Here is a 23,873-nt window from a genome sequence, read left to right on the forward strand (position 1 = left end):
CTCGTTTGTCCAAAAGAGGGAGACAAATCCCAACTACTGTATTACATGGAGTCTCTTCAGAGAGCGCGTCCCTTTCCGATTCCAAATAATTCCATAAAGTCACGACACACTGACACATTTTCCAAACAATCTCCAAACGAAAATAACTCAATTTCTGTCATTTATTATCGTTTTAAATGCAACAACTCGGCGACGCTTTGACGTCAATCATCCAAGTGGGCAGGACTTAGCCGTGCTTTTCTCTCCTCTCCTTCACCTTTGCAGTCAAACGCTCGCCTCTTCGTTTCTACTCCACGTCAAACCCTCGGGATTTAAAGGACTTAAATTCTTTTGCGGGAGCGCTTTAGCGTCTGCGAGGATCACAAGGTAAGAAAAAAAAAAGAATTACTTTGCCGAAACGATTGTGTTTTGCGTTTTGATACTTTTTGTCTAGTTCGGCTTCACAGTACAGTACGTGTTGCGTGCGAGAGCCTTTGCGCATGCGCGGCTCTGATTGACACGCGCGCGTGCGTTAGCTCGTTTGCTCCTTTCTCGATATGCGAATATAAATAAAACAATCACTGCTTTGATTACTTTATCGTTACAAAAGGAACATGAGTGTTAGTTTTTCCGCCACGATGAAGACATATCGTCATTGTTTAGGGATAACGCAAGTCTACGGTGTCGACAAAAGTATTGAGACACCTTAACGTCCCCACTAATCTTTCATTTTCTTTTTCCTGTCGGCGATTTGTTTTTGACAAACGCTTTTCAAGAAAAACGCTACAAGTTTAACTAAGCTTCTGTTTGGAGTGATTTGAAGGATCTTCGGAGCTCAAATATCAGCTGTGATGCAAGTGTTGGGTTACCGCGTGACGTCACGATGGATGTCATTCCATCACACACGTCTGGACTATGTTTGTTTTTTGTTGCGTTCATTTCCTCTTTGATCATCACGGAAAAAAAATTCTATGTCGGTCAGAATGACATCTTTATTTAGATGGATTACAACACTTATCGCTAGGATAACATGAGTCACGTGATGCGATGAATTCATTGGGCGAATAATTGAGGTGACACAAACGTGTAGTTACATTTCAAAAACAATACGCAAACACTCATAAGGCATTTAGATTACATAAAGAATCAAAATCGGGGGGAAATGATCAAGAGCGTGGTGAATCGTGGGATTTGTAGTCTCTAAAAGTTCTAGTCAGCTTTATAGTCAAGCAGGAAATTTAAATAACGTACAATAAATAATTAAAAGAAAAAGAAAACTTTTTGTATTCACATTTACAACACAGGCAGTTTAATTTAAGTAATATTTATTATATCATATTATATTTTATGTATATTTATAGTTTAATTTATATTTTCAAAATATTTTTGAAAATACATATTTACAGTTTACACTAATGAGGCATTTAAATTACATAAAAAATTAAAACTGAGGGAAAAATGATCAAGAGCGAGTTGAAAGTCGGCTTTTGTAGTCTCTAAAACAGTTCGGCTTTATAGTTACGTAAGGACATTAAATAAACATGCGATAAATAACACAAAAAAAATATTGTGAGTGCCTCTTTTGTTCCTAAAGGTTACAAAAGAACGTTGAGATTAATATTTGGATTATATTTGGTAAAATACACATGAACAACTTCTCTGAGCAGATGCCAGCTAGCAGATCAGCTATGTCCCGAGTTTGGGATTAGCCCTTAACTCCCACCCCCACTTTTTTTTTCACATCCCCTCAATGACCTCAAATGCTTTATCACTGCTTGTGTAATCTATTTTTCTCACATTTCGTTCATTAAACCTAATTATTATAACCCCTCGTGGTTAATTATAATTTAAAAGAAACATACAATTTGACAGGAACGCTAATGTCGAAAGAGCTTTCGATTTTTGAATTTATTTGTGTGCGTAATGCAAGGGTGTCAAACATACGGCCCGCATGCAGTTTCTTGCTAGTATAAAAGTATAAAAATGAGCTGAAAATTGTTTTATGATTAAGTAATGTTAACTCTTTCGCTGCCAAGCGTTATCGGAAAAGGAAACCTATAGAAGGCCGCTATATTTAGCATTTTCACTCATCTTTCAAGGCCGGTGGAATATTGTGAACGATAGCTAGGTAAAAAATGGGTGGTATCACATGAAAGATTGATTTCCATTCTTTACTTTGAATTGCACGTAGGTAATAGCTGCGTTATAAGTGTGGAAACACTGCCATCCAATGGTCGCAGTTGTCACTACAGCGCTCAATCTGCTTATATTAGCTAAGTTTTAGTCAAGGGTGTGGTGTCAGCTACCTTCCATATAAAAACATATTTGACGAGAATTTTATTATTTATTATTGTTAGTACTATTTTAAAAGACGACGATTCTCGTCCATGGCACCGAAAGAGGTAATAGTGATCTTGTGCTATTTTGGACAGTATTAAAAAAGACTAATGAATTTGAAGTTCTTTTCAATTTATGTAAATATACATTATTTTATGATTTTATTGGGCCCACTTGAGAATAGAGTTTGACACTGCTGGTGTAAAGACTTGATAATGTAACATAAAAAAAATCTATTTATATATCTGGTTGAACCGCTTGCTGTTTTTTTGCATGGTATTGTATTATGAGTTATGTGTACTCAATATGTTGCATAAGCAGATGAAATTGGCAGGCCTCCATCAAGGAACCAATCGCTTTTTGATCGTCTCATTTTTTTCGCAGCTCTGCTACTTCCTGTTTTGCGAGACGACATAAGACGATCGAAAAAAAGAACGTGACAAAAACAGCCACGTTTGAATAAGTAAAACATGGCGTAGCTAAGCGCTAACAAACACACCCCAAAGGTAAACAAATATGTCAAACTGCTTCATTTTTAAACAAAATAAAAACAAATATTTGACACGGATGAGACAACGTTTAACTCGTCAAACTTTTCTCCCTCGTGACTGTTTGCATGGCTCAAATCGGTCGACCTCCATTCTCACTCTCTCAAGGCCATTTTTTTTTTTTTTTATCAGTGAGAATGTCGTCATGCAAACAAGATTCCCGTGGCAGACAGAAGCTTATTGTTCAGCCCCTGTTATAGAAACATGAAAGTCAGGGTGATGTCATGGCATGCCCGCATTGTGTTGGTACAATATGTCAATTTAGCTTTGGCCGCGCGAATGTCAAGATTGCGTCAATGAGCTCGTTTGTTACCCTCTTTGAAATGCGTACAAGGCATTGGAATGTGGCCTCTTGGTGAAATTTTCGATTTTCCTGCTTTGTTTCCGTCCGGTGTACAACGTGCCAAAAAACCCGCGCTTGAAATCTCATTTGTATGTTTTTTTGTTTGTATGTTTTTTTTTGTTTTTTTTGTACGATATTTTTTTATCTCCGTAGCTCACGGAACCCTCGTTTTTAGTGGATAAAATCTGTCCGCTGTTATGATAGAGGACAAAATGTGATAAAATCACGTTTTCGTCCGATGTACAACGAGCCAAAAAACCCGCGCTTGAAATCTCATTTGTATGTTTTTTTTTGTACGATTTTTTTTTTAACTCCGTAGCTCACGGAACCCACGTTTTTAGCGGGTAAAATCTGTCCGCTGTTATGATAGAGGACAAAATGTGATAAAATCACATGTTTTCGTCCGATGTACAACGTGCCAAAAAACCCGCGCTTGAAATCTCATTTGTATGTTTTTTTTTGTACGATTTTTTTTTAAACTCCGTAGCTCACGGAACCCACGTTTTTAGTGGATAAAATCTGTCCGCTGTTATGATAGAGGACAAAATGTGATAAAATCACGTTTTCGTCCGATGTACAACGAGCCAAAAAACCCGCGCTTGAAATCTCATTTGTATGTTTTTTTTTGTACGATTTTTTTTTTTAACTCCGTAGCTCACGGAACCCACGTTTTTAGCGGGTAAAATCTGTCCGCTGTTATGATAGAGGACAAAATGTGATAAAATCACATATTTTCGTCCGATGTACAACGTGCCAAAAAACCCGCGCTTGAAATTTCTTTTGTATGTTTTTTTTTTGTACGATTTTTTTTTAACTCCGTAGCTCACGGAACCCACGTTTTTTAGTGGATAAAATCTTTCCACTGTTATGATAGAGGACAAAATATGTGATAAAATGGGGATTACAGTATACATATACGAATATAAAACCGTTTTAAACAATATACAGTGTTGGAATTCAACATATGATAGCATGTAGCATTTCGTTGCTGCGTTTGTTGATTGATTGCCCGTGCGGCTTTAAATATGCTATCAGCCGTTTTTTTGCCTTGCATGTGTTGCCATGGCGACTGCCTGGAAACTTCAATGCATTTTTGTTGAGTAGAGCTAAATGACAAGTCGTAGTTTGGGTGCGTCCTGTCCTGCCTGGAGCTATTTGAGCATAGCACACCTTGTGCAAGTGAAAGCCTGACAACAGTTTAGAATTAACGATCAAACCTCCCCCAGGGCAGATTTTTTAAATTGATTTGTGTTATTTTTTTTTGCTTTGACTTTACATGCTTAACCCTTGTGCGTATTTTAAGTTAAATGTATTAACACCCACCACAAATTGAAAAATGGTATGCTCTGTCTTTGTAGTTCGCCGCTCATTAGAATGTGGCAAAAATCCCAGGAAAAATCAATATCATAAATCCCATTCAAATGCATCTGAAAAACTGTATTTATAATGGTTTTAAATGGACCAAAATTTGGACAATGATGACTTTTGTACGCAAAATCTCGCACGTCCAGCTGCAATCACGTTGAAATATCAGAATGGTTGCATTTGGAACTTTGACATGTTTTAATCATCTGCTGGAAATTTGAGCTCCCTTGTGTTTTTTTTCCCATTAATTCTTTAATGATATCATAAAAAACCCAAAGGAATTTCCATAATTTGTAACTTAAACATTTTTTTAAAGGTCATAAGGAGCTAATAGTATTTTCCACTAACCATGAATTCACCAATTAATGAATCCACTTGCCCGCTTTGTTGATTTTAACACTTAGTTGACATACTGCAAAAGAAAGTCACATGACACAATTCCCACGGCGGACAAGGTGAAATCCCCCCCCCCCCCCCCCCTCTCTCGCTGTGACAGCTTAGCACGGTGGCGCTAATATCCAAAGACAACTCTCTGATTGTCTTCCCGGGTTGGAATGTTGAGGACTTCCTTGAAGGAATGCGGCGAGGAGAAAGTGCTGACGTTGCGTTTTTTTGTTTTTTTTTCTTTTTGCCTCCCGCACATGTGGTAGTCGTCATCTTTCACTGTGGACTTTGTCTCACCCCCTTCTTTCGAATCTCCGCCCCCTCCCCGGGCGTCCACGTGCTTCTCGGAGCATCTTACTCACGACCGGTCATTTCCCGGCACGCTCGGCCTCCCACACTCGGTTCGCAAAGCCTTCCCAAACTCTCTCACTCTCTCGCTCTCTCTCTCTGTTTTGGTTTTAGCCGGCGCGGCACGAGGACGTCCGGTTCGGGCTCAGCCCGGTCTTGATGATGCTCCCGCCAAGGTAAGACCACCGCAGCATTCCTTGCGCGAAATTCCCACCAGATGGCAAAGACTCAAACGCCCTTGATGGGAATTCAAAACGGGCCGCTCCGATCGGTCCGAAATTAGCCTGTAGGAAGGCTCCCATTTTCTGCGGGGAACGTTTTACGGCGCTGACTTATTGTGCCGAATGAATCTTACTGTGACGATTTAAGTACAGGGGGAGGTTTCTACACAATGGAACAACGCGAAGAGGATTACAAGAGTTCTAATCTTAGTTTTGTTGCAAAAAAAAAAAAATCGGAGGGGTTGAAATGAGTCATTAAAGAAGGAAAAAATTGAGCTGTAATTTCGCTTGTAAGAAAAATTGGTCAGCGGCAAAGAGAATGAAAACAATAATGCTGCTGCAAGTTTTTTTTCAAAATAAAATGTTATCATCTTACCATACTAAAGTCCTTACGTTTCAAGGGAATATATATATATATATATATATATATATATATATATATATATATATATATATATATATATATATATATATATATATATGTATATGTGTGTGTGTTTTATGTGTGTGAGAGTTTTATTGTCATATGTAATATTGCACAATGAAATTCTTATTCTGTTCATTTCCCTGAGCAGACTACATTTCATAATCGAGCAAATAATAAGGTAGGCAATTTAAAAAACAAAAAAAAACAACCACAAAGTTAATTAATTTATTTATTTTTTTATTTTTGCAAGTATTTTTTGCATACATTTTTACAGGCAGGACGAAAGAAGAAACGTTTCATTTAAAAAATGTTTTTTGTCAAGACTGTAATTTTGTTTAAGATTATTGGGATCAAAAAAAAAAAAAGATTTTTAAATCAGCTATCTCCTGAGAAAAGATGCACTTTTTTTTTTTTATAATGTTACAATTTTTCAGAAATAAATAATAAAGAATGTCACCAAAGGTTCACAAGTTTGAAGTCACTTTATTTAGAATGAAGTCAAAGAAATTTAGCTGCAAAAAAAGACTTGCATCTTGTTCGGAAATGTGACTGAAAATGTCCAAGCAGGTTAAACAAGGTTCCTCCAAAACAACATGTGATGTCCAAATAGATGAGCGCTTTCCCAAAGCACTCCTAAGTAAACTCTTTGTTAGCCTAGCGAGCTAATTTGCCTAGCAAGGCTAATTAGCTGTTTTTTGTTTTTTTTACAACTGGCGCTGGAAGCTTCCCGGGACGTCCGCGTCGCTCCCAAAAGCAACTTGACAGCTCGGCCCCAAGTGGGCTCCTCCGCCCAAGTCATGTGACTTCTCGTGTTATTGTTCCTGCATGCCTAGCATAGCTGCAGCGCGGCGGCGCAGGGGGAGAACAGTGCTGCGCCTTCTTCAGGAGAAAAAAAAAAAAAAACTCCGCTGACACTTTTGTTTTTCCAGGTCCTCGGCGGTTAGTAAGTCTCCCGTGGTTATGGCGGTCGGGGACGCCCTCGGTCCCGCGAAAGACGCGTAAGGACCGCTCGTCGCCATGGCTTCCATGGTCGCCAACGGAAACCGAGATGGGCCGTCCGCGGCGCTCCAAGGGGCGGATCCAGAGACCTGCATGATTGTCTTCAAGAACCATTGGGCTCAGGTAAATACACTGTGGCCAAATAAGTTTTTCTTCAAGTGGAGAAGAAGTTAATGTCCAAAACAGGTACGGTTGGCGCCTTTTTATTGGAGGATTTTGTAGATTTTTTTTTTTTTTTTAAACCAGGTGTACGTCACGACCAATTTTTGTCAAAATTTCACAATTCTCGATTTTAACCCGTTGTGCAAGTTTTTGACCATTTTTGGTCGTTTTGTTCCACATCATTTCCCAAGAGATGGCACACTCAATTAACTCAATTAATCCCAAAGACATAGTTTTACGTTTTTTTCGAGTCCAGACATCCAGATACTTTTTCTAAAAAAAAAAATTCAAGTTTGGCTAATGGAGTGTCTAAAATTCTGTGCTACTGCTGAGATCGACCCAAAGCAGGGGTGTCAAACTCATTTTTATACTGGGCCACATTGCGCTTATAGTTTCTGTCAGAAGGCCGAAATGACAGTGAAGTCAAATCAATTTTAAAGTTTGTCACACACTTACGTAGTTTTAAAGTCGCAGACCGGTAAAAACTGTTCAAAGGAGAGATCGGGACCAAAAAAATGCTTGTTGTTTCCTCGAAAACCTTTTTAAAGTCATAATCGGCATTTTGAGGGCCACAAAAAATGTCGTGGCGGGCCGGATTTGGCCCCCTGGCCTCGGGTTTGACACCTGCGCTTTACAGCATACCAAAATTTGGTTTGCTGTAAAGCACAATTGAAGCACAAGTTGAAGACATTTTGCAAGTTTGTTATACTATCCAGAAACTTGAAGAGAAATCAGCATTTGGCGGGCCACATCAAATGAAAAGCGGGCCACGTCTGGCCCCCGGGCCTTGGGTTTGACACATGTGCTTTACAGCTTAAAAGTTGAAAACAACTTGCAAGTTTGTTATACTTTACTAGCCAGAAACCTAAAGGGAAATCAGAATTTCCTGGGCCACATAAAATGAAGTGGTGGGCCGGATCTAGCCCCCGAGCCTTGAGTTTGACACCTGTGACCTAACGCAATCAATTACTTTGTACTTTAGCACCTAAAGTAAAAGTAAAAAGTAATGCTTGATAACTTGAATACATAATTACTCAATTACCTACTCCTGAATATTAGATCCTCCTTTAGCAATATACGTACTAGGGCGTTTTGTAAGGTTGAATATCTGCAGTCTTTAAAAAAAACCGTAAAAACACGTCTTTGGGATTGAAGGAGTTAAAAAAAAAGGCGATTTGTCCTGAAATAACTCCCAATGTCCCCGGGGTGCATTGACAAGAATAATCGTTGCCTTCGGATAGTTATGTCAGGGCATGGAGTGGGAGGGTCAAGTACGGGCCCGGCGAAAAGTATTTGTCGCTCCGGTGACGGCACAAAGCGCTCCGGCCGTGTCCCGGCAACGCTCGAGCGCTGCCAGCGGAATCTTGGCAGCGCGGACGTGTGTGTCTCAGCTTGCCTTGCCCACCCCACCCACATGAAGGACACGATATTTACCCGTTGCTTTGGATTTCAAAAGCAATATTTTCGACTACTTTTAAGCGACCGAAAAGTCCCCGCGATGCATCGTTTGCTCAGATAATCCTTTCCAAGGATCTGTACTTCAAGAAATGACAAGGGGAAACGCCCGCGATTCTCACAGTTTTCACTTTTGGCACCGCCAAGGACGTTTTCATTCCAGATGTGCATGAATTTGAACTATACTGAACTTGTTTCTGGACCTAGTGAAAATATTTTGTTTCACGTATTTAGATCAGGCTCAAAAATATACTTTTTTGTACGACTTAATACGATGTAGTGGAGCCGCACAACAAATCGAGTTTTAATCGCTATCACGATTAATTAAGTTGATCCTCGGCGATATCAAAAGTTAAAAAAATCAAGCACTTTTTTTGATTACAAGTCAAATCAAGCACTTTGTCATCCTACCACAAGGGGGCAATGTTTTCCGCATGTTTGCTTTTCTCACCCTAATGTATTATTTACCAGTTTGAAATGGTGTTGACTTTCTCACCTGATTCCTAATATATATCGTGCTAGCTATCAAATGACAGCCATTTTGAAAAATACGCTTATCGTTTTAAAATAATTATTTTTTGGGTCCTAATCGCGCAGCCCTACAAAGCGGCAATTTTCACGGAAACCTCGCTCACAAGTTTAGAAACCTTTTTTTTCACCATTTTCATCTGTAAAAAAGTATTATTTTGTCTAATTAAATTATTTTTCATGTACAGTTAATATAGAATTTTGATGTTTTTACCTGGGTTTTTTTTTTACGCACTAGCTAATTAGCATAGATTTCTATTGCCCGCCAAACGCCGATTTCGCCTTACGATCCCAGCGGGGGTCCAATGTATCTGTAAATTCATGTCCTTAATGTAGTTAACTCTCAACTTAATCCTGAAGTATCTTGGATTTCATGTCCAAACTCTTGAAAAAAACGTAAAAACACGTCCCTGGCATTGAATGAGTTAAGCCACAAAGCCTCACGAGGAACACCAACGTCTCATTTTCAAATTGTGTCTCTTCCAAGAAAAGCAAAGTTGTCCAGGGAAAAAAAACAAAAGAAGGTCACTGTTTCTAACTCGTCTTCGATTACGTAGTCCTGTCCCTGTCCCCGGGCTAAACTCCCAGCAGGCTCCCGTTTCCATCGACCCACTTGCGTTGCGCCTAATTTGTTTGTTGCCACGGCAAAGGTAGACGACTGCGGAGGCTATTGTCACGGAGGGGCGGGGTCGGGAAGGAAACCAGTGCGCGCGCAAAGGACAGCGTCCCTGGCTTTATTTGCTAGTCTAATCAGATCACGTTTGATTATTAACCCGTCCGCTTTGGAAGCACTTTATTACATTTTCTCCTTGGCGTGAAAGCTAATCATTGTTTGCACAATTCTTCCTGATGATTAACTTAAGGTCGCAGGCACGAAAGGGAAATATTTCAAATTGCATCTATTAACCCTCTTGTTGTGTTTGTTGACAAGGAATAGAAAAAAATGGCCCCCCAGGGTCACTTTGACCTGGGGTGTATTTTGTCCCCTCAAGATCCAACATTTGAACTATTGTGTCATGCTCATTTGTCAAAAACTGCAATAATAGCTGGGATAGCCACCAGCAAGCCTGCGAGCAGAGGTGGGCAACTTGCATTTTTTTGCTGGTCCTACATTCGCCGGAGCCCCGCCCCCTTTCCCTCAACGTCATTTTTTCAAGCCATAGATTGTAATCGTCGGTCCATCAGTCCGTTTTGCCCAACCTTCCACCACCACTAGAGGGTGACATTTGACCTTTTATTTTTCTGGTCCGTCATTCGTCAGGCGCTGGTCTACTTATGTCTGCAGTTATACTTTTTTCTGTTTTAGTACTTACGCTTGAAGTCAATGCCAATGGTTCTACAGTTGTCAATTCTCATTTCTAGCTGCCTGCCCTACAACTATAGAGGAGGGTTTCCTTAACATTTGTCTAAATTTCATCCGTCACATACATTACAAGTAAAACAAAGTTTTGCTGAGGTCGTATTTACTAAAAATGTCTTTAATTAGCAAATTAAAATACTTCTATCTTCAAAAAACTTCTATCTTGCATTTCCTGGCCAACCAGAGAAAGAATACAAATTCGTTCCGCTTGCGAGGGTAAGAAAACAGACGGATGGATGGAATCGTTTGACAACAGTACGCTAAATGTTTGTTCTCCGCAGGTGGTGAAGATCCTGGAAAAACACGACCCTTTGCGCGGCGGCGCCCCCGCCCCGGTGCCCTCGCTGGGTTCGCTGGGCCTGGGAGCCAGCCCGCGCTTCGGCCCCGTTCCCGGCGACGAGGCCAGCGCCGTGCAGAACTACGTGGAGCACATGCTCTTCCTGCTGATGGAGGAAGAATGCGGCAAAACGGGCGCCATGGGCCCCATCCTGGAGTTCGTGGTTTTGGAGAACGTGATGGAGCGCCTGTTCGTGTGGAGCCTGCGCCGCGAGTTCACCGACGCCATGAAGCTGGAGCAGCTGAAGATGTACGAGATGTTGGTGTGCCAGTCCCGCCAGCCGCTGCTGCACCACAAACCGGTGCTGCGGCCCCTCATGATGCTCCTGTCGGCGTGCTCGGGCTCGGGCTCGGGCTCGGGCTCGGGCTCGGGCGGGAACCCCGCCGTGGAGGCCCAGCTGGTGCTGCTCCTGCACCAGCTCTGCTGCGTCCTGGCTAAGGACCCGTCCGTGCTGGAGCTCTTCTTCCACACCAGCGAGGACCAGGGCGCGGCCAACTTCCTCATCTTCTCGCTGCTCATCCCGTTCATCCACCGCGAGGGCGCGGTGGGGCAGCAGGCGCGAGACGCGCTGCTGCTCATCATGTCCCTGTCGGCCGAGAACCGGCGAGTGGCCGAACACGTGGCGGAGAACACCTTCTTCTGTCCGGTCCGTGCGACGCTTCTTCGGTTTCGTGTTCTAGGCTTCGTAAATACATATTACCGTCGTTTCACTCACTCATACTTTTTTTTCCCCGCAAATGAAGGCCAAAAGTACGTCCTAGAAGATCAGAATTTTGATTTTATTTGACACTGGGTTGTGCGGGATTAGGTCCAAAATAAGCAAGCGCATTATTTACTTTTAGGCAAATTTTAATCAACTGGTCGTCAAAATGTCATTTTCGGTCATTTCGGACCTTTTGTCCTCATAACATATTTGCGACGATCTTGTTTGCCGTTTATTGAATGATGCTAATCCCGCATCCGCAAAGTGTGGCACAATAGAAAAATAATAATAATAATAAGCAGCTTATGATGGCGTTCCAGTTTTAACAATGGGCACCCCAGAATGACACGGGCTTTGCTTTATGTAAGGATAATCGGACTGAGGACAAACTGCTGCTAATGCTGTTGTTTCTGCTCTCACGCGCTGAATTAATGAAACGGAGAGAGCAGACAAATCCGATTTACGCTGGCACAGGTCATGTCAACGCCGCGTGCTGTGATGCTAATTGCTAACACTACACTTTAAAATTAGCATTTAATGTTTTATCTATGCCACTGTTTTGCTTGCATTCTATGCTTGTTGTTGCTAACTGCTAACGCCACCCATTAGCATTAGCACTATGTGTTTTGGTTACGTCGTTAAATCGTTTTGCTTGAATGCCATTATTGTTGTCGCTAACTGTATACGGCACGGTTCATTGATTAAGCTCATATTTTGCTATTAAGCAATGAATCAGTTAAAATTATGTACAGTGTATCTATATATATCGATATCTATATATATACATATATGTGTATGTATGTATATGTATGCATATATGTGTGTATATAATCAGTCATTAATCAGTTAATCGTTTTAAAATGTTGGAATCAAATTCAGGTGAACGCCACATACTGTGATGCTAGCTGCTAACGCCACACTTTAGCATTAGTTTAGTACATGTGTTGTTGCTAATTACTAACAACACAGTTTAGCGATTAAGCTCCCATATTTTTGCATTAATAAATGAATTCTGTGTGTGTGTGCACTGTTTATCAAATAATATCTTTCATAAAATTATTGATTTCTATTTCATGCTGGCGCGGGTCATGTTAACAAATGTTTTAAACACGCATTTTTAGCATTAACATTTAGCGTTTTATTCATGCCCTTGTTTTGCTAGAATTCTAACTGCTAATGGCCCCATTTATCGATTCATCGCTCATATGTTGTCATATGTTATTTATTACACGTAATATTTCTTTCCATCGAACGCGGATATTTAAAAGGACGCATTATCATGTCACCTTTGACCCCAGGTTCTCGCCACGGGTCTGAGCGGCCTGTATTCGTCCCTTCCCACCAAGCTGGAAGCCCCCAGCGACGAGTGGCACTGCCTGCACAGGGACGACTGGCTCGGCATGCCCCCCCTGGTCCAGTTCCTCAACTCCCTGGAATTCTGCAATGCTGTGGTCCAGGTAAGGACGACAACGAAAAGGCGGATTTTAAAGTGGTATCGCTAACTCCAATGTGGATTTGCCAGGTGGCCCACCCGGATATCAGAGACCAGTTGTTGGGCTACATCTACAATGGCTTCCTCGTGCCTGTACTTGCACCTGCTCTCCATAAGGTTCCATATGCGTCGCGCGCTTTGTTATTGTTGCCTTTCACAATGTTCTAGCAATATTTCGCCTTAACCTTTCGGTCTAATAATTGTTTTCTGCTTTTTTTTTTAGCATTTTGCTAACATCTTGCTAAATTGTGAATGTCGTTTTTTTGGCCTGTTTTATTTTGTAAATTTTAACAGCGCAGTTGATTGAAATTGGTCAATTTTTTCGTGAGATTTTTTTTTTGCTAACGGAAGAGTACTTTACTCACTAGCATCATTTTAGAAGTAACAATTTCTTTTGCTAAAATGGCTTCATGATGGGTTTTTTTGTTGCCATCTGCACAGTTTAGCGCTAGCATCATTTTAGAAGTAAACATTTCTTTTGCTAAAATGGCTTCACGATGGTTTTTTTTGTTGCCATCTGCACAGTTTAGCGTTAGCATCATTTTAGAAGTAAACATTTTTTTTGCAAAAATGGCTTCACAATGTTTTTTTGTTGCCATCTGCACAGTTTAGCGCTAGCATCATTTTAGAAAAAAAACAATTTCTTTTGCTAAAATGGCTTCACGATATGTTTTTTTTGTTGCCATCTGCGCAGTTTAGCACTAGCATTATTTTAGAAGTAACAATTTGTTTTGCTAAAATGGCTTCACGATGTTTTTTTTGTTGCCCTCTGCGCATTTTAGCGCTAGCATCATTTTAGAAGTAACAATTTCTTTGGCTAAAATGGCTTCACAATGTTTTTTCTGTTGCCATCTGCGCAGTTTAGCGCTAGCATCATTTTAGAAGTAACAATTTATTTTGCTAAAATGGCTTCACGACTTTTTTTTGTTGCCATCTGCGCAGTTTAGCGCTAGCATCATTTTAGAAGTAACAATTTGTTTAGCTAAAATGGCTTCACGATGTTTTTTTTGTTGCCATCTGCACAGTTTAGCGCTAGCATCATTTTAGAAGTAACAATTTGTTTTCCTAAAATGGCTTCATGTAATGTTTTTTTTATTTCTAACGCCACATCTTGGCGCTAGCGATTAGCATTTGGATCACTTTTGCAAACTAACAATCTTGTCATTGTCTTAAATTGGCAATGTAACAGGTTCAGGTTTTTGTTTTTGTTTTTGGTATGGTGTAGCTAACCCTGGAAGAGGTGATGACCACCACGGCGTACCTGGACCTGTTCCTGAGAAGCGTCAGTGAGCCGGCTTTGCTGCAGACCTTCCTGTCCTTCATCCTGCTGCACCGCCACGAAAACGTCCACATTTTGGACACGCTGGTCAGCCGTATCAACACGCCCTTCCAGGTATGCCAGGCAGGCAACACTTGGCAACTAAACTAAACTAACTCATGATACTAGTTTTTTTTCCCCAATTTCAGTTCTTTAGTTTTACTGTAAAAGGAAATGTAATGCTAAAGATTCTAAAATGTTCTATTCTGATGGCTCATGATTCTAGCTATGATCAGCTAGCTGCCATTTGAATCATTTAGACTGTAGCCCGTTGCCGTGGCAACGCCCAGACCTCACCAACTTGCCGGTCCAGTTGCTAGTCAGCTTTGTGTTTACCGACAGCCGACAACGACACACCCACGCGTCGAACATTTTTTTTTTTCTTCGTACTATGTACTTAGCGCTATTTTCTTCTGAGCAAACACTCATCATCCAAAACCTAGAAATGTTTTTCTTTGTTTTTCCAGCTGGGCATCGTATCACTGGCACTTTTCCGCACTCTCATCGGTTTGCACTGCGAAGACGTCATGTTGCAACTCATCCTCAGGTGAACGTGCGACTCGTGAAAAATGAAATGGAAAAAATGAAAACAATTCAACTCACCTGGCAATGCGTCCATCTCAAGGTACCTGATCCCGTGCAATCACATGATGCTGAGTCAGCGGCGCGTGGTGAGGGAGCGCGATTTCTACTCGGCGTCGGCCGCCAAGATCCTGGCCTTGACGCCATCTTGCTGCTCGCCCGACCGCAGCCCGCCGCCGCTCCGCCAACTGGAGTCCATTCTCTTCTCCAAAGGTGAACACAGCGATCCTTCCTCCGGCATTTTGTTACAAATTCATGAAATTCCTTTGATTTTTTTTTTTTTTTATATATATAAAAAAAGCAATGGGAAAAAAAACACTAGGGAGCTGAAATTTCCGGATGATTAATCGTGTCAAATTTCAAAATGCTAGGATTTGACAATTCTATGTGATTGCTGCTGGATGTGCGAGATTTTGTATACAAAAATAATTATTGTCCAAATTTCGGACCATGTAAACACATTATAATTACAATTTTTGAGATTCATTTGAACAGGATTTATGGCATTGATTTTCTTGCGATTTTTGCAACATTCCGCTGCGCGGCGGTCAAACTACGTCAGCAAACGGAAAATTCTTTGTTGCCTTGTGTTTCACCTCAAGACAGTAGGTGGCGGTAGAGACCAGTTAAAGTGTCACAGACTACAAAGACCGACCATACCATTTTTCAATATTTCCTAGGTGTTAATAAATATGTATGGATACAAGCTATGGTAAATGCAGCACCTCCTGGTGTCCATAATGAAAAACGCTCTAAATCTTACACACTGACAAATATTACTGCAGGACACATTCTTACTTCTATCTTGAATTATTAAACATAATACAGTAACTATACCATTGGCCCTTCCCATTGCCTTCAGCTGCAGTCTCACGGAGAGCCGCGGTTATATTAGTTGCGCCCGGAAGTCTAATTGAAGTGAAGCCTGTAGCTGACCAAACAGGATAATAAGAGTTTACGCTTGAAATTCCGATTTATTACAAAAGAAATCTAGGTAAGAGATTTAAACCCGTACACATATTTTCCTCGTCCAAACCTAAAAATACATCATTGCGTTTCTGTCCGGTGGTTGTTGATGTCGCTTTAGCGGAGAAAGACGGCGTCGCCGGTGAGGGCGACCCCGTCGGCAACCCCTCGTGCACCATCGGCTCCGAGATCTACTTGGACGTCAGCTACCTCCACTACCTTGACGACGCCCACGAACGCATCGCCGCCTGCATGCGGGCGTGCCGGGTGTGGTCTGCGGCGTACGACGGCGAAGACCCGCCCCCGGAGAAATACCAGCCGGGCGTCCTGGAGGAGCCGGCGCCCAGGAGACGAACCTCGCGGGCGGCGCGCCAGCCAAAACCCGAACTGGCGGCTAACCAGTTGGAGCTGGAGTGGGACGACAGCTATGACGCCTGCCCGCCGGGGACCGCCGAGCCCAAAAGCCCGTCTGCGGCGCCGCCGCCATCCGGCGATCCGCCCAAGCACATCGAGGAGATGAGAAAGTCAGCCGTTTTGTTGGTGAAGGGATCCTACGTGGAGGAGAACGAATTCCAGGATGACGTCAAGGTCTACGATCTGGTGGCCAAGAACGACGCGGCGGGCGACGCGGCGGGCGACGCGGCGGGCGACGCGGCGGGCGACGCGGCGGGCGACGAGGCGGCGCCGCGCAAGGATTCAAACTCTTGGAAAAACGGACTCAAGCAGACGCGCCCGGCCGAGAAAAGTCCGGCGGACTTGGGCGAGGACCTGCTGGTTCAGTACGAGGAGCTCATCCGGACGTTTGACGGCGACGCTAAAGCCGGCAAATCGGACGGGGAGGCCCGGGCCGACGGCGTGACGGAGGAGGAGGAAATGGACTTCGCTTCCTTCTCCGCCGAGACGCCGGAACCAGAGAAGCCGCGGTCGCCGTTCGGGTCGGTCTTCGGCGGATCCGCCAGGAGTCAATCGGCGCCTTTCACAGGTTCGTTGGCGACGTAGCTTAGAATCCAAATTAGGCGCGGCCCGATATTACATTCTGAAGGTGTGATAACCCTGAGCAAAATCAAGGCGTCGCAAAAATGATACCTCTACTTATTTTCCGTTGAACAAAATATTTCATATTTGTTTCGTTGACCATGGAAAAGGCTTTGTTTTTGCTATGTGAAATGTAATTGCAATGAAATATGGATCAGCAACATTTTTTTTAGTTCAGGGACTTAAAATGCACTTTTTTCAGCTTCAGACTAATCTGCAACCTGCATAAACGCTGTAAAAAGTCATTTACAGTTGGTGAAATATATATATATATATATATATATATATATATATATATATATTTGGTAAAAATGATACAGTTTGAGGTTTATTTATACAAATTTTACAGTTTCTCTTTCCTACGGGGAAAAAAATAATTGAGAAGCACTGCTCTAAAATAACGTGATATATTTTGAAAGCAACTTTGAATGTTATCTCCTATACCCCTTAGTATTACACAGAAAGAAAGTTTGACCAGCATAAATATGTTTTTCTTAAAAAAAAAAGCGCTTACCTTTGCATTTTTTTGTAGTCTCCTTTTGAGAGCCTTATAGTAAGATCATAAAAATGCCCAGAGGGTGTCATAACATTTATGATTTCGACTGGTAAAATGTTGTCCATATAATTTTATGCCCCCTTTAATACAGTATATACTGTATATATATATATAAAAAAAAGAAGAAGCAAGCACTCATCACCGGCGCTAACGCGGTTATCGCGACCTTTGCTTTTCACCGGCACGGCGAACCGCCGCCAGGGTTACGGGCCGGCGCCCTTTCGGAACGGTGACGGTTGCGAAACGTCCGCAGGTCCCTTCGTCAGCGTTCTTTTGTCCCGGCTGGAGAACATGCTGTCCAACCCGGTGCACGTCAACCTGTTGCTGACGGGCATCCTGGCGCAGCTGGCCGCTTACCCTCAGCCTCTGCTGCGCTCCTTCCTCCTCAACACCAACTTGGTCTTCCAGCCCACCGTTCGCTCGCTCTACCAGGTAACTCCGCTGACACCCGGGCCGTTATTTTCCATGATTTCGTAGAGTGAGGGATTCTGATTTGCGGTCAGGTCCTGGCCACGGTGAAGAACCAAATCGAGCAGCTGGCCGCAAGCAGTCGGGACTTTCCCGAGCTGATTGTCGCCGCCCAGCATTGGCTGCTGACCAGAGACACGCTATACGGAGAAGCAGGTGATGGACGCTTTTGTAGATTTTTTTATGTCATCATAGAAAAAATAGAAATACCATATAATAGGATGAAAGGTCTGTTTGTCAACTATTCATTTTGATTGCTACCAAAATACTGCCGGGGTGAAAGATAAGTCGACCAAGTAGGGTCAGTCAACTAAGAATGTTCAAGTTGAAGCATGGCGGAAGCGTGTTTGAATGTTTGCTTTCACATTTTAGTCAGTAGGGGGCAGTCATAAAGTTTAGTTTTCTCATCAAGAAAAAAATATGTGGTGATTGCTAGCTGGCAAGCATAGGCATATTTGTTTTTGTCTAAAGATTAATGTATATATAAGAAAATACATGAGTGTGTATAATATATATAAATATATATAATAATTAATATAATTTTAAAGTAATAATTATATGATTAATAATAAATATAATACATAATATTTTTATATTCTTTACATTTTATAATTTAATTAATATAACATATATTACAGTATAAGACGCACTGGAGTATAATCCACAGCAATGAAAATTTAACATCAATTTTGTTTTTCTTTAATGAACTTTTGTTTTAAAAAAAAAGATGTTTGTCGCATCAACGTTTTTAACGACACCGTCACACATTTTAATTGTATTGATAGAATACTGCACCAACACAACAGTGACATGCTTGGTTGTGTTAGCTCGCGAAGAGCGCCTCCTAGTGTTGAAGTCAAAGTGTCAAAGTCAATACTCGGATAACGTCTTCTTTGTTTACTGGGAGATTGCCCTCTAGTGGCTAGTAAAAAAGCCGCGGGTGGTCGCATTGGACTTTAAACGGCAGGGTTCAAACTGGGAGGAAAAAATAGCGACTCCTAGTCTGAAATTGAAATGAATATAGAAGATGTTTAGAAGATGCGAGGGTCCAGATTGCGCAACAGGGCCTCACGCGCGATATGCGTTTCCGCTCAGACAAAAGCAATCGAGTGCGAGGCGGCGGCATCCTGAAGAGCTCGCCGCCCCCGCAGCCCAGACGCATCTCCCCCGAGCGCACCGACGTCTTCGCCGCCGTCCTCTTCGGCGAGTTCCTCAAAGAACTGGGCGCCCTGGCTCAAGAGCACTCCATCTTGTCCTACATTCCCATGGAAGAGTAATTCAACTCCAAACTCTTTTTTTGTTTTGTTTTTTTGGATTTTTCGATTGTTTTTTCAGCCTATCAACCAAAGACATATCGCAAATGCATTTGTATTTATTTCCATTTTTTTTTTTTTTTCAATCTCCGCCCTTTTCATTCAATTCTCTCAGGGTAGGCGGCCATTTTGGACTTCAGCCTGTCCTAGCGTTAGCGACTTTAGCACCAGCAAGCGCAATGCAGTTGCGGCCGCTTTGAAAGTGACAATTTTATTATTATTATTATTATTATTATTACTATTTTTGGTACCTCAGAGTTTTTATATTTAAAGCCACGTTTCCTTCACTCCGGCCTATTTCATTCATTCAATCCCAAAGACGTGTATTTACTTTTTTTTTAAAGTCCATACATTCAATTCCATATACTTATTCATAATTTATTAAATTCTTGTTATTGTTGTTTAGCTAAAAGGTTATCTGGCACTAAATGAAATACTTACTTAAGTAATCAAATACTATCAGTAATTAAGTACCAAAGTAATGGAATACCTTAGCGCATTTTTTCCGTATTTTGTAATGCTTTTAAAGGCATAATAACGTATAATAAAGTATTTTTTTTTCCCTGTTCAGTGGCATCAGTTCTATTCATATGTATTTAGGTTAAATTTATTAACAAAAAAAAAAAAAAAAAAGATCTGTCTGTAGTCTATGACGTGACGATGACACTTTTAAGACATCGCCATGAAGTGGTCTCTACTGCCACCTACTGTCTTGAGGTGAAACACACGTCAACAAAGAATTTTCTGTTTGGTGGAGCCGCTCAATGGAATGTTGCAAAAATCGCAGGAAAATCAATGCAATAAATCCTATTAAAATGCCTCTCAAAAATGGTGATTAGAATGGTTTTATATGGTCCAAAATTTGGACAATTACTCATTTTTGTATACAAAATCTGGCACATCCAGCTGCAATCACATAGAAAGATCAGAATCCTTGCATTTTGAAATATTACGTTTTAATCATCTGCTGGGAATTTCTGTTTTTTTTTCCCATAGATTCTTTAGTGATATCATAAAAAAATCAAAGCAATTTGCATAATTTGTAACATAATGCCACAAGGGTTAAAAATGTCCAAAATTGCACAAGCACTACATCAATATTAATCATAAAATTGTAAGTTATTGTAGAGAATTATTGTACATGAATATTAACATTACTATTAATCATGAAACATCTCATTACCTTCGTAATATTAAATACTAAATGAATCAGTGAATTCGTGTTTCAAATTTTGACGTCTTTTAACGTCAACTAAAAGTGAACACGTCATGTTTTTATGACAAAAACGTTCAAAAATGAAATTAAAAAAAAAGTACCTGGAATTGATTGCCCGGACTTGAAAAAAAAAAAAAATTCAAAATATGTGTTTGGATTGAAGGAGTTAATGAGTTGTACATATTGTAATAAATGACTATGCAAATTGAAGGCAATTATTGATGAATCTTAAGGTGCTTGGGTCATTTTTGTGCTATTTTTGGGGGGGAGCAGCTGGATTATTGTTTATTATTTCTGGCGACATTTGTTGCCATTATCTGTTACAAACAAAGCGCTCTTTATGCTAGCACATTGCCATTTTTTTTTCAAATTTCCGACATATCACAAGAAAATATCTTGGCAAAAGTGCCTGACTGGAAACAATCAAACTGGAATGATTGAAAATGATGTCAATGAATTCATTCATATTTTGAAGTTGAAAAAAAAAATCTTTGGCAATCCGAATGAACGTAATCGTGTTCAATTAATCGTGTTGAAATCTTTTCTAGTGACGATATGCAAGCAATAAATGGTGCAATGCTCTCTCTGTCTTCTGGTTTTTCTTGATGGCGTTGGAAATTCTCATGTGTGGTATGGTGTTTTTTTTATTTTTTTTTTGTTTTAATAAAACCCCCAGGTTTTTCGTTGATTAAAAAAATATATGTTTTTTTTTTTGCTCTCTTCCAAAAACCTTGTAAGGAGGCATTTTTTCCCCCCTAAAAAACTACCATGTTTAGTAAGGCATTTTTTTGCTTAAAACACTATGGCTAGTAAAGTGTTTTATTTAGGTGTTTTCTTTTGTTGATGTTTTTTTATTTTTTATTTTTTTCAAAAAACTACCATGTATAATAGGCGTTTTTTGCGCAAAAGATAGTTAAATTAAAATATCAAAATTATGAATAAAACAACGACTATGACGACGACAACGACGAAGATGACGACGACGACGACAATGAAAACGATGACGTCGTCGACATCGTCGTCCTCGTCATTGTCGTCATCTTCGTCGTCGTCATCGTCATCTTCGTCGTCGTCATCGTCATTGTCTTCATCGTCGTTGTCAACGTCGTCATCTTCATCGTCATCATCGTCATCTTCGTCATCGTCGTCGTCGTCATCGTCGTCATCTTCATCGTTGTCATCATCGTCGTCGTCAACGTCGTCGTCATCTTCATTGTCGTCATCGTCGTCATCTTCGTCATCGTCGACATTGTCGTCTTCATCATCTTCGTCGACATCGTCGTCATCATTTTTGTCGTCATCGTCGTCATCGTCATCTTCATCGTCGTCATCTTCATCGTCGTCGTCTTCATCGTCGTCGTCGTCATCGTCATTGTCTTCATCGCCGTCGTCATTGTCGTCGTCGTCGTCATCGTCGTCATTGTCGTCATCTTCATCGTCGTCATCGTCGTCGTCGTCAACGTTGTCGTCGTCATCTTCGTCGTCATCATCGTCGTCATCTTTGTCATTGTCGACATTGTCGTCGTCGTCATCTTCATCGTCGTCGTCATCGTCGTCTGCATTGTCGTCTTCATCATCTTCGTCGACATCGTCGTCATCATTTTCGTCGTCGTCGTCATCTTCATCGTCGTCATCTTCATCGTCGTCGTCTTCATCGTCGTCGTCGTCATCGTCATTGTCTTCATCGCCGTCGTCATTGTCGTCGTCGTCGTCATTGTCGTCCTCGTCATCATTGTCGTCATGGTTTTCCTCGTTGTCATCATCTTCGTTGTCATTGTCGCCGTCGTCATTGTCTGTCATCGTGGGTGTTTTTTTTTTTTTTCACAAAAAACAACTATGTATAGTAAGGTGTTTGTTTATTGGTGTATTTTTCCAAGAAAAGCCCATGTCTAGTAAGCTTTTGTGAAAGCAAGACTTTTATTGATGATTTTCATGACACACACACACCCGACAGCCCTAAGTCAATTCAAAGCTCTCCTCTCAAAGCAAGTCTTGAACCTGAAGAAGATAAATGTCCTAAATGTCCTCACTTCTCCAAAAAGTCCTCACAATGTCTGTAGAAAATTCAAAACTGTTCTCACAAGTACAGCCGGACAAGAGCGCACTCACACACAAATAAATCATGTTTGCTTTGCGCTAATCCATTTCCGCCAATTTGTCCAGCAGAATCTTGCGGAGCTCCAGCGGGTCGGCCCGTCCTCCCGTCTCCTTCTGAAGTCTTCCCATCAGCTTGTTGGCCACTTTTTGGTTGCCCGCCTTGAAAGCCTGCACCTAAACGCAACAAGGGAAAAAAAATATCAATTTCTTTGCCGTCGCCACTTAAAAGCGCCGGCTCCCCACCTCGCGCGGGTGCGCCGCCAGCACCTGGCCGCAGACGGCGCGCAGGTGCGCCCGGTCGCTAACCAGGCTCACGTCCCGCTCGGCCACGATCTGGGCCGCTGTCTTGGCGCCGGACTGTCTCCACATCTCCTGGAACACCTGATGCGCGCACACACACACACACACACACAGAAAAACAAATAAAACCCACCATGTTAAAGGCCTTTTTTTTTTTTTATGAGCACCCACCTGTTTGGCCACAGTGGAGGAGATGCGGCCCGCTTCCAGAAGCTCCAGCATGTGTCCCATGGCCGCCGCCGACACCCGACTCAAATCACAAGCAAAGGCAACGCTGCTCAATAACGCCCGGACAAATAAAACTTCCCGCACACCGAAATCAAAAAAACAATCATTATCCCACGTTGGATTTGAGGTTTTACTTCTCCGGAAAAAAAATAAAGCTTTTTTTCCAGGTGTAAAACAGGGTAAAAAAAAAAAGTAAGTAAATTAAGCAATAATTCATGAATTAGGTACAAAACAATAATGTAATGCATTACTTTTGGTGATAAAGTAATCCATTACTTGAGGTACTCAAGTACGGAAGTGATTGATCACTTGAAAGACTCAAGTAATCAGTTACTTTAGGTACTTTATGGATTATTAGACATATTTCATTCATTTTAATTTTAAGTAGTCTAGACCAGGGATGTCAAAGTCTTATGGGCCGCATGGAGGACCAATAATATCACAGTATACTGTATATCTATTATAACTTTAAAAGCGCAACTTCCATTTTTTTTTCATTATTTTCTAATACTGTCCAAAATTGTACAACATCAAACATTTCAAGCTTTTCATTTATTGGGAAAAAAAAAAAAAAAAATCAGCTAATTTTTAGACTTCCCAAAATCATCTCGCGGGCCGGATTAACCCGGTTTGCGGGCCAGAGCCGGCCCGCGGGCCGTAGGTTCGACACCCTCGGACTAGCCATTCAATCCCCATCTGCTAATTGCTATCTTTTCCAAACATTTGGCTAAATAAAAAAAAAAAGTCTTCTCCTAAACGAAGGAGCGCTCAATTACGCGCAGACGTCTTCTACGCTAACAAACGCC

The 23,873-nt window shown here is 41.4% G+C and overlaps 2 protein-coding genes across 5 annotated transcripts in view; one reads left to right on the plus strand and one right to left on the minus strand.

Annotated features, from left to right (window-relative positions):
• The first annotated feature begins 237 nt into the window (after positions 1-237).
• On the plus strand, positions 238-21,024 carry fhip1aa (FHF complex subunit HOOK interacting protein 1Aa). 2 transcript variants are annotated; one of them, XM_088419868.1, is made up of 13 exons: positions 238-366; positions 5,419-5,480; positions 6,882-7,074; positions 10,738-11,439; positions 12,795-12,953; positions 13,019-13,105; positions 14,214-14,381; positions 14,774-14,853; positions 14,932-15,101; positions 15,976-16,836; positions 17,699-17,877; positions 17,949-18,069; positions 19,009-21,024. In XM_088419868.1, exons 3-13 carry the CDS (start codon positions 6,970-6,972, stop codon positions 19,188-19,190), a joined length of 2,814 nt encoding a protein of 937 aa, XP_088275994.1. In that variant the 5' UTR covers positions 238-366; positions 5,419-5,480; positions 6,882-6,969; the 3' UTR covers positions 19,191-21,024. The 2 variants fall into 2 exon arrangements, with proteins under 2 accessions (XP_088275994.1, XP_088275995.1); XM_088419869.1 differs by lacking the exons at positions 238-366; positions 5,419-5,480 and having other exon boundaries at positions 6,343-7,074.
• A 1,316-nt stretch (positions 21,025-22,340) lies between these two features.
• The window catches only part of gatb (glutamyl-tRNA(Gln) amidotransferase, subunit B), a 7,319-nt gene continuing 5,786 nt past the window's right edge, over positions 22,341-23,873 (minus strand). For 2 of the 3 annotated variants that reach the window (XM_088418518.1, XM_088418516.1), the window contains 2 exons: positions 22,783-23,089; positions 22,341-22,713 (listed from right to left, as the gene is read on the minus strand). In XM_088418518.1, the coding sequence (XP_088274644.1) occupies positions 22,579-22,713; positions 22,783-23,089 (442 nt within the window). In that variant the 3' untranslated portion in view covers positions 22,341-22,578. The remainder of the gene's footprint in view (positions 22,714-22,782; positions 23,090-23,873) is intronic. The other variant, XM_088418517.1, reaches the window with a different exon arrangement.

This window comes from Hippichthys cyanospilos, chromosome 7, assembly GCF_059441005.1.
Source record: "Hippichthys cyanospilos isolate Australia breed blue-spotted pipefish chromosome 7, RoL_Hcya_1.0, whole genome shotgun sequence".
Classification (NCBI taxonomy): Eukaryota; Metazoa; Chordata; class Actinopteri; order Syngnathiformes; family Syngnathidae; genus Hippichthys; species Hippichthys cyanospilos.

What these genes read in the sequence shown, in the direction of transcription:
- fhip1aa (XM_088419868.1), top strand. Translation starts at nt 6,970, where the DNA reads ATGGCTTCCATGGTCGCCAACGGAAACCGAGATGGGCCGTCCGCGGCG. An exon ending in TTGCACCTGCTCTCCATAAG is followed by an intron (nt 13,106 to 14,213) that starts GTTCCATATGCG and finishes GGTATGGTGTAG; the next exon opens with CTAACCCTGGAAGAGGTGAT. An exon ending in GTATCAACACGCCCTTCCAG is followed by an intron (nt 14,382 to 14,773) that starts GTATGCCAGGCA and finishes TTGTTTTTCCAG; the next exon opens with CTGGGCATCGTATCACTGGC.